At 39.6% G+C, this 15847-nt stretch overlaps 1 protein-coding gene across 1 annotated transcript in view; it reads left to right on the forward strand.

Annotated features, from left to right (window-relative positions):
- Positions 1 to 15847, forward strand: part of LOC109482164 (ankyrin repeat and fibronectin type-III domain-containing protein 1-like) — an 87574-nt gene that overhangs the window by 4630 nt on the left and 67097 nt on the right. Inside the window, exon 3 of the mRNA XM_019784867.1 lies at positions 4555 to 4580. Coding sequence (XP_019640426.1) covers positions 4555 to 4580 — 26 coding nt within the window. The remainder of the gene's footprint in view (positions 1 to 4554; positions 4581 to 15847) is intronic.

Genomic DNA, 15847 nt, shown 5'->3' on the forward strand with positions numbered 1-15847 from the left:
TTTGTGATGTCAAACTCTTTATATATAGTCTGAAGTCTAGGAGGGAGCCGTTTTTTCAATCCCAAAGCAAAATTAGCGACGTCTGTCTACTAGTAGTCGCCTCTCAACAACAAGAGGAGGGCACCGCGAAGCTCCCAAGGCCGCTATCTCACATGTAATCTAATACTCATCTCCAAGCAGATATTTGGGTGGCTGAAATACAGTTTCAAACTTTCCAAGCAGTATCCAGTTTGCCTGCAGTATGCTGACACCCAAAGATCTGAGTGGCAGTATATATTGATCTAATATACAATATGACGTATTGATCTAATACAATTCACGACCCTACTAGGAGATTGATTACCTGTTAGAGGGTCTGCATGGGGGGGTCCTGGCAACGGTTAACGGTAAATTCAGCAGGACTGATAACGCTTAACGGTAAATTCAGGACGGTCGGCAACGCTTAACGGTAAATTGACAGGCTTTTTTTTTCGAGCTGCACTGGATAGGGCATCTCGCTTTGTGAGAAAAGGTGATCACTGACAAAATTACGTATACCTTACATGTAATGAAGCACTGTGTTTCCCACCTGCCCTGGTCCCCGAGTGCGTCCACAAACGACCGGGGTGTCCGAGTCGACTTCGGCCAGCTTGCTATTTTTTCAGTCTGCCCAGTTTTACCGATGGATTTTGAGAGGGGAGCGCCGAAGGCGCTCGTAATCTAGGGGGTTCGGGGAATGCTCCCCCGGGAAATTTAGGATTTTTAAGCCTTCAAAAACGCAATTTCCCGCATTTTGAGAGGCAAATCATGGTGTTGAGAGTGTTTGACGGTCCTTCTGATGTTTTCATATTTTACTCAAGATTTTGTTATTTGCCTGTCAAGGTTGACGGATTCGTTAAAAAATTCTGTAACTCTCCGCAAACCTCCGGAAATTGAAGGGTAAACTAGTTCTGGCTAGAGCCGAAGGGACCGAGCGCAGAAGCGCGAGTCGAGCGCCAAAGGCGCGAGCAATGTAGGGGGGTCCGGGGGCATTCTCCCCGGGGAAATTTTGTATTTTTAAACCTTCAATGACGCATTTTCCTGCACTTTGATAGGCAAAATTAGGCGTAACGAAGAATTATTCATTAACGCTTAACGCTGAATTCAGGATGACAAATAACGTTTTACGTTGAATTAAAACGACCCATAACGCTTCACGAGGAATATACTGATAACGCTTAACGTTGAATTAGAGCGGGCCGGCAACGATTAACGGTAAATTAAAATAGCCCATAACGGTTAACGAAAAAGGGCATGCAGACCCTCTTTTAGAAGTTGAGGCAGAGCCAACCAAACTTGTCAGCTATATGGATGATCATGCCTGGTTTGCTCTTGAGAGGAGTTTTCCTTGGCTACTTTCTGAGTATTCCTGTCTGTACAGTTCTGAATTTTTGGACAGTAGTCTAATTCATATGAATGTCTATTTTGTTCAGAAAGCAATGAAAAATATTAGATGATAGAAAAAATGGTAACAATGCATCAATGTACTTTTCTTAGCTTGGGTATGATATTTGTCATTGAATGAATCCAAGGAATGAAAGTTTGAATGAGGTCATCTGGCTACGATGGCGTAGATGGTGTTGTATGTGCAACTGTTGTTTGTCAGTTATTCTGTTGACCTGAATTGTTGATACTTGTATAATGCTAAAGAAAGGTTTCGACATTTTGAGTGACGTCACCTAGCAGTGTGGTATGTGTTGTATGTGCCACTGCCTTGTGTCAGTGATTTGAAGTGACATACCTTCCTTTACTATGGTATGCCATGAACTGTTAAGTTAGCTTTTGAAAGTAGTTCCAAAGAAAGAACTGATAACATATCAACATTTTTTTAATGAATGAAGACATTTGGCTTTACACCTGAACCCACGCTAACAATCAGAAAACAGCACAATTAAAAGATATAGAAACTCGCCACAAAATCAGACAAGGACCGCACATGATGCGAAACAACTGTATCGACATTTGGCTTGACGTCAGCTGGCAGTGGTATGTGTTTTAATGTCACTAGCTGCGTGTTAGTCATTTTTGGTTTTTCTGTGGCCTGGCTCTATCTGCACATCACCAATATGTCAATAATACAAACAATGAGAAAACAGAAGAAAATTCAGACTGAAAAACTAGAACTTGACCGCAGGCCACCAGAATATCTACGCAGGCGGCTAAGAACTGTTAACATATCAACATTTGGATGACTGGATCAGCTGGCAGTGGTATGTGCTGTATGTACCACTGCTGAGTGTCAGGCATCACAAGGCTCTGGGGAAAGTAGGTCATAACTGAGGGGGTTTGTTTTGATGAGAGCTGGATCAGATCAGGGGTTAGCTGAAGTAGTGATGGACAAACAGGATCTCCTCTCTGTCAGGGTCGGTATGCCCTTTTCTGTTAGATAAATAATTAACCTTCATCCTGCTAAGGTAGCAGTTTGTTACCATTGGCAAGGACCTGGTATTGGCTACTGGTTAGTCAGCGGAGAGAAGGTTAAGCTCTACAAATTAAAGAACCCAGCACACTCATCAAGAATAGTAGGGGTGACCCCTAGGTTGTCTATAAACTACAGAAGACTTTTCTACCAAGCTATCCAAGCTGTGTCTACACAAGGCTATGTAACTGTGATCAAGTCCTTTCATCTCCCATAGCCTTTAATCAAATAATCAATGTATTACTTTTGCTTCACCGGAAAGATAGTGTTCTTCCTGTTGACGCCAGTGCCTTCAGTGAATGTTCATTGCTGTATGATGTTGTTAGTGGAAGTATTAAACAATGTAATGTTATACTTATACTGGTCTAGCTTGGATGAGCTGAACTGAATGAAACTCAGATGCTAGTCTTTGGTGTACTTTGTCTTTTCAATTTCATAACCTGTTTTGGAAAAAACAGAACTTTTAACCCTGTTTTGGAAGTAAGAGGCTTTCAAGAACAACAAAAAATTATACTTCGGAAGGTATAGACTTCAAAGCAAGGGATTTCATCAAAGACAGGTTGTGATAAATAAGTTTGCCACCTGCTTGATTCTCAAATGACCATTTATAGAACATCAAAGTGCTGTTGTCCATACTTTATTTGGAAAACTGTCAATTTGATTTTCAACCAGGGTAAAATACCTCCACATAATGAATAGAAAGAGTCCATTTTGAGGAACAGATATTTTTCAAAGCTACAGCAGCTGTCTTCTACAGACAACAGGAGGTCTTTTAGAGCCTTTAGTGGAACCTTTGATCTCTTATACATGTTGTACTTTTAGTTATAGGGCTGCTTAAGTCTTTTATGTCAGTCAGCTGGTATTTATCAAGATTTGGAATCTTCAGTATGAAAAGCTTTGAGAAAAACTGCCTGGTTTAGATAAAGAATACATGGATGATGCCTACCAGTATGTTGTTTTTTTTCTGTGACAATGCTGACAATGTATGTTAATCTATAAACAAGCATACTTTCAGACTGTGCTATACCTACTTTTATGATGTAGTTTATATGTACTGAACTGAATACAGCCTCATCATATATCCCTGATCTTTGCACATGTTTCCCATTGAGTGAATGGCTGCTGGCCAATACACACTTGTGTCTGGGTAATACCATTTCCCAGGAGGGGTGCCCATTTGCACCCAGGTGTGAAATGACATTTTCACACCTCGTTTGTGGGTACCTGGCCCACTTGGGACATGACATGGCTGTGACAAGGAATATTCAAGGAGGTTTAACTTTAAAATCTCGTAAATTCACGGAATATTGAAATATTTAGATTTTTGGTACGTTTCCTGTGGATTTTGATGCTTAAAGATTTGGATGTCCTGTACATGACCCATATGCTACAAATATAATGATTTGTGAACCTCCTTGAATATTGCAAGAAGACATGAATGTAGTAGATCAAGGACGTTCCACACATGTGTTGAACGTCCTTGAGTAGATATATTGAGTTATGTCAAGGAGTAACTTCATAATGTTGAAGGACCCTATATAAGTTGATATCCGTAGTTGGCATTTGAAAGTGAAAGTGATAGAACTAGAAATAAGAAGTGTGTCCCTCTTTAGACCAGCAAGCAGCTGCAAGACTCAAAATTCATCACAAAAATTTATATTTGGAAACAGACTTTCATGGTCACAATTTGATCACAGCTTAGCACACACACAATACCAAGGACATTATACAGATCCTTGCACAATACTAGGCCATGTTTTTGCAGAAAGTTTGAGAAACTCTATGAAAAAAAATCTCTATGTCCTACCCAAATGTTCAATGGTCAAGTCCAAAACTGCCCTTTATGACAGAAATTGAGATGCTACCATTCTGTAACAGGGGGATCACTAGATGAAAGTGCAGCACTTCTCCATTGCAAATCAACCCCTTTGAAGTTTGAGGGGGTCCATTGTCCTTCCCTGTCAGTCTGCATAATCTGGCCCCTCCCCTGGTATTGTGATGCCTCATGTCAGACCAGCAGTGGGCACATGTGTTGTTCCTGTTGCTGGACATGTTGGGGAGTTTGTTTTGAGTGGCTGTCCTGCTGACATATTCCTGTCTTCTGTGTGTTACTGCAGGGTGGAGACTTCCAGGATAGCAGAGGGTGAGTAGATTTCAAGTTGTTACAAAACTTCTGTTCCTACTTGTTAATTGTGCTGCTAAAATATTATGGGAATGGAGTCTTCTTGGGTTGCGGTAGCCTGGATGCCAGACAGTTTTCAGGACGTACACAGGCCAGCTCCTCAGGCACCAGGGCCAACATGCCCCAAGAAAAGTTTGACTCAGTCCCCTGAGTTAGACCCTTGCCCTGGAGAGGAGGAGCTGGCCAATGTTAAAGTGTATAGGTCCTGGTAACTGTCTTGCTCCTTAGGTTTATGTTGGGAGGGCTGATGTTTTTGACAGAGAGTTTTGGTGGATTTGTAATTGTTACATTCAGGGCAGAGGGTAAGAGCTTACATGTACATGTACACACAAAACTTTCTGCTTCTAGTTGTACATGTTGTGTACAAATTGATACTTGCTATAATCAGTTTGTAAATGGGCTTGTTGGGTGGGACTCGAGGGAGAAATTTACTGTTACAATAGTGAAATGCTATAGTTACAACCAAATACAGTGCATGTTCCCACATGAAAGACATTGTGTCTCTTCCAGCTGGGTGGGTTTGTGTGACTATTAGTGTCTAATATAGTCATAGAGTAGCTAATGCATTTTGTTCCAAAGGTGAGATAATTTCTACCTGAAGGTATAATTTCTGTCAAATCCCAACTGTCAAAACTTCACACCCCAACTGTCAACTACAATTTTACCATACAACACATTGTTAGGAGAGGACAAAAACTTCTGCTGATCTTTCCCTGGCTCAGTTCCAGCTACTATGTTGCCGGCTCTCTCAAGCATGACAACGTTCAAGTTTTTCGGCCAGCCAGAACCCGGTAAATACAAGTACTAAATTCTGAGTTTTTGATCTCCAACACGTCTCATGACAACGTCAACAAAACAACCAAATATCATCAGATTTAGAGAAAGGTCACATTTCTGCGCAGGGAAGACAATTGAGGTCTTCTTCTATCTGTTGGTTGTGCCACGGTTGTTAGTGACCTCATGTGTAAGGAATTGTAAGTGGCAGGGCCTGACAAACCAGAAGGTTACAGCAGCTCTTCTTCCACCTCAAGGCCTGCATTATCTGTTGTCTCGCTATAATGTCCCCTTGTTGTACAGCTAATTACACAATTGTAATGGCCTGAGGTGTGACAGTGATAGCAACAATCTTCTATTGAAAGACAAGATTGAAGCCCAATATAGAAATATATAATACACACCTTCAAACTTGTAAATACATGTACATGTAGATCTAGAGAGTTACCAGAATTAGACAGAACCACTGTAATAATGTGCTTGGATTGATAATATTTGATGTTACCATTCATAATTTCATATTCAATATTCACAGTTAGTAATTACATTGAGGTATTTTTTTTACATGGAATATTGAATCATACCATTCCTAAATTTGTATAATAATTTCAGTGGGTACCTCTTTTTTTTACCATGGTGGCGGAAATTGGGGCTTAGAACCTGCAGAGAGGTTGTTGAGAAAGCATAGGACGGATGCACTTTTCGTAAATTGATTTGCATCCTCGTAAAGCCTCAGAAGTTTTCCTTCAAAGACGGAGGGAAGTTTGTGGTCTTGTAGCGGGCATGATACACTAACCACTGACTGACAGCTGGGCAAATACTTCAGCCCTTTCTTCTCCTGATCTCGCACCAACGTTTGGAGTAAACAAAGGAACACCAAGGCACTTGACTTGGAAGTAAGATTCCTGGAGAGTGCATCATAGATTCTCAAATACGTCAACAATGTAGCCGGCTCTCTGGAGCTGATGCGTCATCATTTACATAGGTACCCGACCTGTAGTCATCCAAAGTTGACATCATTTAAGAGACCTACATGTACCATAGCCTCTTTAGCAGAGCCTGAGTCAGGCTATTGGGGACTTGCAGGTGCTTGTTTTTTTGTTTATTTTTTGCACAGAGTACAATTAGAACTGAGTACTGTCATACTATCACAAATCTAAAGCAAATAATATTTTTAAGCCCCCAAAGTAGTAGAGCCTGCTAAAGAGGCCATGGATCTGAACTTGGAATGCAAGCCTGGCGCTACTTTCATTTGAAGGTCCATTTTATGGCATTTTGAAACATGCCAAAAGATTTTTGTGACGTGAAAGACCTTTTCCCAACAAATTATACAATGAATTATGTTTCTCCACTCCGTGACAGCAATCTTTTGATGACTACCAGACCACATAACGACCTTCGAACAATAGGTGGCAGTTTAATTAGTGATAATTAGTCCCAAATTAATTACCACAGACATGCACTAAATCACAAGCACTGTGTCTGAGGCCTTGTACCCGCATACGACTAGAGGTCACATCAGGTAAACAGATTTTACAGGTTGGTATTTTTGGAGAAGGTCGTCGGAAATTCTTGATCTGTTGTTGACAAAACAGCTGCAGGCAACACGACTGCTGACTGAGGTTGAGAATGTTTTTCCTCCCGCATGTCAGGAAATGGGGATGTGTATTCCATCCTGCAATTGTTTGTATTGATTAAGAAATTGTTTGTGTAATTATCTTTTAGTAGATTGTTTTATCAACTGTGTACAATCAACAATCAGTATCACTGACACCCAAAGTACACAATTGGTATAACTGGTTGTAAAACACTTTAACAGATACCAAAATCAAACAAGGCATTACTAGAATATGCACAGCAGTTTGCCTATCATTCAAACTGGCAATAACGTAACATGATTGCGAATTAGTGCAATTTCTGGGTGGTAATGCAAAACATCTTTGTCATCATGACATCACATTTTTGCCTCACAGATATCACCAGTATGCTAAGAGGATGAATCAACTTAATACTCTAAAAAAATGACCAGAACATTGACTTTCAAAATCCAGTTTTACTGCCCTGAATGACTTTGGGAGCCTTTGAATGCATGGTACTTATGTTATGTATGCCCATTCTACCTGCTATTCAGCCTGTGAAGTACATGCACTATACTAGTACTTTTTTTTTCAGAGAAAAGTTACCCTTGCCCTAATTTCTCATCGCAACATCTGCATGCCATTTCTATAACATATTTATGACTCCTAAGATTATGTAACCCTCAGTTTCATTTTCCTGTCAATCTTTTGGCCCCGCCACAATTGCGGCCAGAGTTCCTTATGAAATATTCATGGTCAGTTTTCCTGTATTTTAGTGCTTTCTTGACATCTGATCCCCCCAAATGCTTTGGAGGGAAAATTTCCCCGAAAGAAGCAATCAGGACATGAAAGTTTGATGATGGCATTTGGACGAGGATTTACCAGTTGGGTTTCTCTTTTTAACCTTGGTTTCCAGAAAAGCTTTTGTGAGCTTTAGTTTCTGCAGTATGGAAAGGTGAAAAGTTAAAATAAATATGGGAGGATGATACATTACTTCCTATAATACATGTATGTTGTTTTACCTCATCTTCACAGGCAACTTACAGCAAGATACATGCATTTTTGATGTCACGGTATTATGTAGAACCTGATCTTAGGGGTCAGAAACTTTTTGTCATAAATAGAAATATGTTGAAGTCTACATTTACATACTATTAATTCTTTTGCAATATAGCATTATGCCATAATTAGTGATGTACAGTCAAGACTGCCCAAAAAGGCCACTCAGGCCAGGGAACCAAAATATCGAGCCATGTAGACAGGTGGTCACTATATAGACAGGATTCCTAATGCTTGTGTCATTGGAAAATTCAGTAAGGGACCACCAAAAAGTGGCCATATTGCCCTGTCGTGGTCCTTTTGTGGAGGTGGTCACTAGTACAGGTTTGACTGTGCATCAACGGCCATGTGGTCACTTGTACAGGTTTGACTTATCTAGTGGCCAACAAAACAGACCAGCATTTGATTGTTGTCTGTATTTTGTGGATGAAAGGAAAATTGGACAAAATAGTAGGAAGGTCTGTGATCATCACAAGTGCACCAGAAGTGGTGAAACAGGTTGTACAGACAATGTGAGTGTGGCCGGCATGCACCAGCTCCAAAAATGATTACCATAACAAAAACATGGAGGGGTCACAGATGGCACTGCCACAATAACTGGAACAAATTAATCTAAACCTCTCAAATTGAACAAAAAAAGGGGACCACTTTAGAAAGGCCATATGCCATAGAAGTGTGCAGTTCGACCATTGTGTTTCCAGTTAGCCTTCCGGTCAACTTTCGCCTGCATTTTATGGTTCTCAAGTTTCAACTTCATCCTGTGTAGCACAACTGTACCTCGGACTATTTCCAACAAGAAGTTTTCGCTTGAAACATCATTACATTTTTGATTCAGGTAAGGTCAAAATTGACTAATTCTAAGAGCTGTGATTTAAAGGTCGTGCAAAGGTTACTGAACAATTGACCTTGAGGTCAGTGTGGGAGGGTGGGTCAGTTTTTCATCAGGTTCTTGTTAGAGCTCGTTAACTGTGATATGACAAGTTTTCATGGCCTCAGCTTTTTAGTACACTGTACTCAGGGCTCCAAATCCTTTTTTTCTGCATACTGGCCTGCACTGGTGCACATTCATGTGACATTGAAAATTACCTGCACCAAACAAACTTTACCTGCACCACTCAGATTTTAGGAAGTATGGATCATACTAAAAACTATTCAGAAACCATTGCCCAGATTATTTCTTTTATACCTTATACCTCCATCTGCTTGGAGCAAGCGTAACAGCACATGTGAAATGCTAGCACAAAGGACTTGTCTCTGAATATGGTACAATTACTATAAATATACTTTATTGTATAACATCTTGTGGGTGTTTGAAAGGTTGTTCCAGAATCCAGGCCAGACTGAAGTTTAAGAGCCATCTGGTCTGACATTTTGCATTTAGTGTCACATGGACAGATGGCCTCCTAATCAATTGTTACGGCACTTAGGCTGAAAGTGGGCTGTGTGGTTGAAGGGTAGTGCATGGTGGACCCCAGGAAAAAGTAAGTAAAGTTATGTTTGAAATGATCCTTTCAGTACAGTTTTCTGTATGGTGCAATCAGCCATTCTAACTTCACGTAAGTCATAATTAGACCACTCTAATTTAACATAAAATGCAATTGTTGGGTGGCTGAATGTAGGAACTTTTCATTGTACAATGTACTAGTAATTAGACTACTAGAAAATTCCTATTGCACTAATACAAGCCCCCTTTGACTCAAAGTGATACTGTAGATTTTAAAGCAACAAGATGTGATATAGCAATATGTATAATAACAGAGAAAACGGTATTAGATAGATAATTGGTCTATTCGTGATGTAACAGTTATGTAATCTTATCACAGACAGTTTTATAGCTCACCTTGATGTCAGTGCTAATTGTGGGGTTGTTTGTTACCTTTATGATAGTAATAAAGGTAATGAGAGATAATGGTAAGGAAATGATAGTGCTGACTGCAGTATCTGTGATGATTGCTTTCATCTCCAAAATACTCTAGGGAATAAACTGCAATCATGGTAAACAATTATTTCCAGGGACTCTTAGCTACAATTCTCTGGACTGCATGGTTCAAAGTTGGTTAATACAGACATGACTATTTTTTTCACAAAATGTGATGTCTTCGGGTAATTGATCAATCAAGAAACACTTAGCAAAATCAACATAACAACTGAATGTGTGAAAAGAGTATGGGGGTCTTGCTCATAAACCTGAATACAAAATGAACTACTGCAGAAGACAGTAGAAAATATCAACTGGAACTTCATCTTCAACCAATCAGAATTGAATGTCAACTGAAATGAATCTGCTGTCAGGAGAAAATAGACTATCTGACAGGAGGGCTGGCAAGATGTCCCCCCAAGGAGTGTGTTGCTAATAGGGGGAACGGAGACCAGCCCTGGTTAGAACTTGCAATTATGGAGTAGCCGTGACCTTTGCCAAGACAAGTTGGCAGTGCCTCCTGTCAAAAAGAGCTGACAAACACTTGTATGTCTGTCTTCAAACAAATGCTATTGTCATGCAAAAGATGTAGTCTTATGAGGTCTTCTGATGATATGTGCAACATTCTTAAATGCAATACTTACAATTAGTTCTATGCAGCTTCATACAGTAGATGCCAGTTATTTGTATTTCTTATACACATAATTCTATATTTTGGGAAATTGTTTAAAATTCTAAAACACCAAACCATTTATGCCAAAAAGCAGTTACTCAAGCAACTGGATATGATTTTGAATTTACCATTTATAGTCCATTTTAAAATGATTCTTGTTATGGTTATACATAGTTCAGCCTGAGTCGGGGATGTATTTTCTTCCAAATAAGCCATTCTGGCCCATTCATCACAATGTTCTATCAGACAAAAATAGACTCTCTCACACAGGAGGGCTGCCAAGGTGCTATTGTTGATATGAAAGAGGAAACCCAAAGCAGCAGAGGAGAGAACCTACAAATGTGGGTCTAGCCGACCTTGCCACATCACACCAAGGCAATTCTAAATCAGAGCCTCCCCGGGACCTGACCTTAAGTCACCTTGAGTTCAGGCCAACACACATCCTTGTAGGGCTGACATTGACACCTCTCCTTGCCTTGGTTGGAAACTTTCACTTGAAGAGGGCTGTTTCAGAAACTTTCACTTTACTTTAAGGGGATCTTTCAATTGTTCATAAACATCTCTTTTGCTTACTTAATACGTCACTGTCAGCATGAGATATGTGCAAGCCTACCCAATAGATGGCAGACTTCATTTTCTACCCGTATGTTTTGTGATATACCGGTAGGTCCCCTCCCACCAAATTTTCATGAAGCCCTAGACCACTGATGACCCAGCCAGGTGTTAGGTGTTACTGTTTGTCATCATGGTTTAATGTGATAGCCTACCCCACATTTCACAACAACCCTAGCATTTCACACCCATCTTCCATAATGTGTGTACCCAAGAAACTTAGCTAGGCTATATACATGTATCTCTTCTCACCATGTTACCTACATTTGTGCATCCCTCCCCCTAGCTACACTTTCACTTTCCAAGAATTTCATGTCCTTGCCCTTCCCTAATGTGACACTGTACCCTAGAGACTCAGCTAGGTGATAAACATGTGTATGTCTTTCACAGGTACCTACATTCGTGCATCCAAGGAGGTTTGAAAATCCCCTTTCTAACCTCCTTGGTGTAAACTACCCTTAGCCTGAACTGAAGATGCTTACAGCATTTGACATTAAAACATCTTGACTTGGAGTTGATGGAAACCTGTCCAAGGTGACCGCTTTTCTTCGGTCCTTTGGGTGGTCGCCTTGGGCCAGTAGCTTCCTTTTACGGTAACCTTACTTTCTCCTTTCTGGAATAGCCCTAGAATTTTGTGCCCAAGAGACCAAGCTAAGTGATATATCTCTTTCTTACATGTACCTGCCTTGAATATTTTAACATCTCTCCCCTTAGGTATACTTTCTAGTTTCAAGAAAAACTCTAGAATTTTATGCACTGCCAATAATGTTTGTACCCAAGAGACGACGCTATATATATCTTTCCTACATTTACAGTTGTGCAGTCTTCACATTTCCAGTTTTTGAAACAGCCCTTGTATTTCATGCCCCTCCCCTAAATGTGTATATATACCCGAGAGACCCAGCTAAGTGATGTATCACTTCCCTACATGTCTTTGCATCACCTCTGCTTACCTACCCTGTCATCATGGCCGTAAGTCTGCCAGCTGCATTCCAAAGATAGCAGGATGGCCACCTTGATAGATATCTGCATCCGGTGTACATGTGGTACATGATAAAGCATATAGGAGATATTTCATGCAAGGTTTAAGGTTGGCAAGGATAAAAAAAGGATTTCATCTTCATAATTAAATTTTTGAAAGATGGTAGAATGGATAAGGAAAATAATGGAAGTTTTGAATTATAGAAGCTTTATTGACACAACAAAAAGCTGCTTTTGTCATCTACCCCGCCATTTTCTATTCCCAAGAAATCTTCAGCAATTTTCTCTGACTCTGCACGCATCCAGGACCTGTTTTCCAGCATCTTATTAGGCTAGGCACATGATATGAAGGGGATGATCATATAGCTAATTTCCATGCTCTTTGAAACACTCAGAATATGAAATTGTCCTACAAATATGCTGAACTGTTACAGTTGCAGTAAATGTTGATCTCATATTCATAAAGATTTGAGAAACTTGCATTTATATTTCCAGTTTTCAAGCCCTGATATTACACTGAATTTGTCTTTAGATTCATTATTCATATCCCCTTTTTCTAACATCAATTCTTCATCACCTGTCTCTATCACCTTTCCATGTCCCTAAATCCCAAACTTATTTTACAGTTATGTAAAATTGTTAAGTCCACCCCTCTCCCAAGTTCCCCAGTGGAACAGTCTGCTGTGGCTTGAAGGTAGCATGAAGCCCAGCGGAGCTTGCAGCCCCAGTATATGACTTTGAAGGTTGTCGTCTCAGCCAGTCAAGTTCATTCCCACATTGTTCTCGAGCAAACACAGGGGCAAGATGGCACAGGCATTGCAGGAAATGTATGTAAAGAACCTGTTTCTATATCACTGTATTCCCACAGTTATTTTTCTTCTGTAAACAGTTTGTTTCTATTGTGTACTAGATGGTATTGAACATGGTAATGTAAGACATGATTTTCACAGGTTACTTATACGGGACCTCGAGGCATTTTGCATGCAAAAGGGTCCCTTCTGGGGAATTTCTTGGTGCAATATGAAGTGTTCGTACTGTCACCATGGGCCTTACTTGTCAGAGCTGCATTTTCAGATGATGTTTTAAAACACGAGTACATGTATGTGTATGGGTTAGAACAGGTTGAAATGTAGGCAGCAGATACATGTATGAATACCGTGATGTAGCAGCAATGAGAGCATACTGTACAACAACATAGTGTCATTTTTTTGAAGACCACTGTCTCAAAGACCTGTGCCAGTGGTAGGCATAATTTAGTTCAATATTCCTCTTTTCTCAATTGATGTATTAGTTGTCAATTCATTCAAGATCACGAACACTTGTGTTAGGAAATGAAACTTGAAAGGATGCATTTGTGACATTTTAAGTTTGCAGGTGAAACAATATTATTCAGCAATGCAATGCAAAATGAATAAATTGCGAGAACTGTTGACATAAAATCACTGCTAATATATTTTCCATGGTACTTTAGTGTAACGGGCGAACAAAGAACATACCTGTGTACAATTAATCTTCCAGTTATGATGCCCTTTTCGGTCATTTTACAGTATGTGAATAACCACAATGTCTCAATGAAAAATTGTCACAATTAACTGGAACAGTATAACAGTACTTTGATATTTGATATGTCCGTGCAGAGTTCAAAGCATTTGTCTAGGTGAATTATATGATATTTGTGTCCCGTTCAACAGCAAAACTTAAAATGTGATGCTTTAGAAAATTAATAAATAGGCTTTCTTACAATATTACTGGTATGGTACATTGTAAGAGTATTGCACCTTCTACTTCTACAGACAATAATTGGTCTACCTATATATCTAATTCCTTTTTGAAGGTTGGATCTGAAGATTGTTCTGTTTTCGTGACTGCATGATATTTAGCTAAGAGCAAACCTCGCTAAAAATACCTGCTGAGACCAAAGAAGGCCACCTCAGCACTTTTCCTATAATCCGCACTCAGTCAGATGAAGCTGCTAGGATTTTTGCTGGTTTTAGGACCATCGTGCGTAAAAGGTCCTTTTGGGGAACATTGTAGTTGTGAGATTTATTTTTTAGCCCCGCCGCTAAAGCTGAAAAATCAAGCCCAAGTTTTTGGAACACCCAAGGTACGTCAGAGAAATCGGATAACATTACGATTAGCATCCGTTAGAGCTGCTTGGTTGAACCTGCGCCTACCTTTGATGACGTCTTTCCAGAAATAAACGAATCTTCTTAGGTGGTTTTGATTCCATGGTGTCAGAGTAACTCAACAACACGTTGAAGGTGACGTAGCATTCTACGGTCATGGGGAAGAAAAGGATTTCTTAGGATAGGAGGGACTAGAGCTGTTTCACAGATCCTTGAGACTTGCACTTTCATATTTCATTATTTTTAAAGCCCCCACTTCAGGAAAATGTTGTCAATCAATAGATAGATAGATAGATTGATTAATTGATCAACTGGGTTTTTGAGCGAGTGTGAGTGACTGCAACTGAATTGATAGATAAGCAGCGGTCTTGAGCCAAGTGCTTGTGTATACAAAAATACATGTATTTCTCAGTGTTTGAAAGACACAGACAGACTTGCTGGAAGTCAGTGATGCCCATCTGTTCTGTCTACACAACAAACCATCGCAGCTGATCCAAACAGACTGTACATCATTAGAAGGCACTTAACTGAATTACTGGGGACTGACGCACCTCCCCAGAGTCTGATAGAATTAAGAGGGATCAATTAGAATCAATCACTACCAGAGTGGAAAGTTTGTAGGTTGGTACCAGGTGTCTGCATGTACACTCGTATTTCTCAGAAATATTTCATGCAAGATAAAACAACTCTGACTTTGGGTAGGGCCAGGTTTTTTTTTAAGCTCATAAGACACTACACACTGTGAATTGGTTTACATTGGGGTGTGACTGTAAATTTATAAACAAAACTCATGAATGAAAATATAGTATCTTTTGTATTATATCATACAACTGCCACAAAAATGTACATTGTATGTCATTCATACTACATGTATCATCGATATGTGGCAATACATAATGCTTTACACTTTGAAATCAATGATTTAGAAAGATTATTCATTCACCATACTTTACAATAAATAGTATTCTTAGAACACCCTTCCTTACTACATGTATCTTAATTGTGTATTATAATGCTAGTGCTGATAAGTACAATCTTCAGAGCTTGTCAAACCAAGAAATATTTATTACAGTTTGCGGTCGTCTTGTTTTACGAGTACCATCACTGACATTGATATCTAATATGATCACTATTCAGTTTATTGCTTTTTTATTGGAACACATAAAGACAGGAAATCTGATTAGAATTATTAGATTTGCCAGTACAGTGTCTCTTTTCAAGCAATGCTAAAAGTGCTGCTTCACATATTGTCTTCTTAGGCCGCAACAATTGAATTGTTTGGTTGTTGGATTTTTGCTGGAAATCAATGAAGTGGGTTAGTGAAAAAAAATGGCATATAGGTATCCTGTGATAGCCCAAAATTCTTAGCCTGGATACCATCCTGGTTTACTTACATCTACTCCGATAGTCTTAGGTTGTTGGTTAGTGGCTATCAGGTCGGAAGTAAACTAACCAGGATGATACCTACTAACCTAGGCTACCAAATTGTACCATATATTATTATTATG

Source organism: Branchiostoma belcheri, unplaced genomic scaffold (assembly GCF_001625305.1).
Source record: "Branchiostoma belcheri isolate BF01 breed outbred unplaced genomic scaffold, Haploidv18h27 scaffold11, whole genome shotgun sequence".
In the NCBI taxonomy this organism is placed as follows: domain Eukaryota; kingdom Metazoa; phylum Chordata; class Leptocardii; order Amphioxiformes; family Branchiostomatidae; genus Branchiostoma; species Branchiostoma belcheri.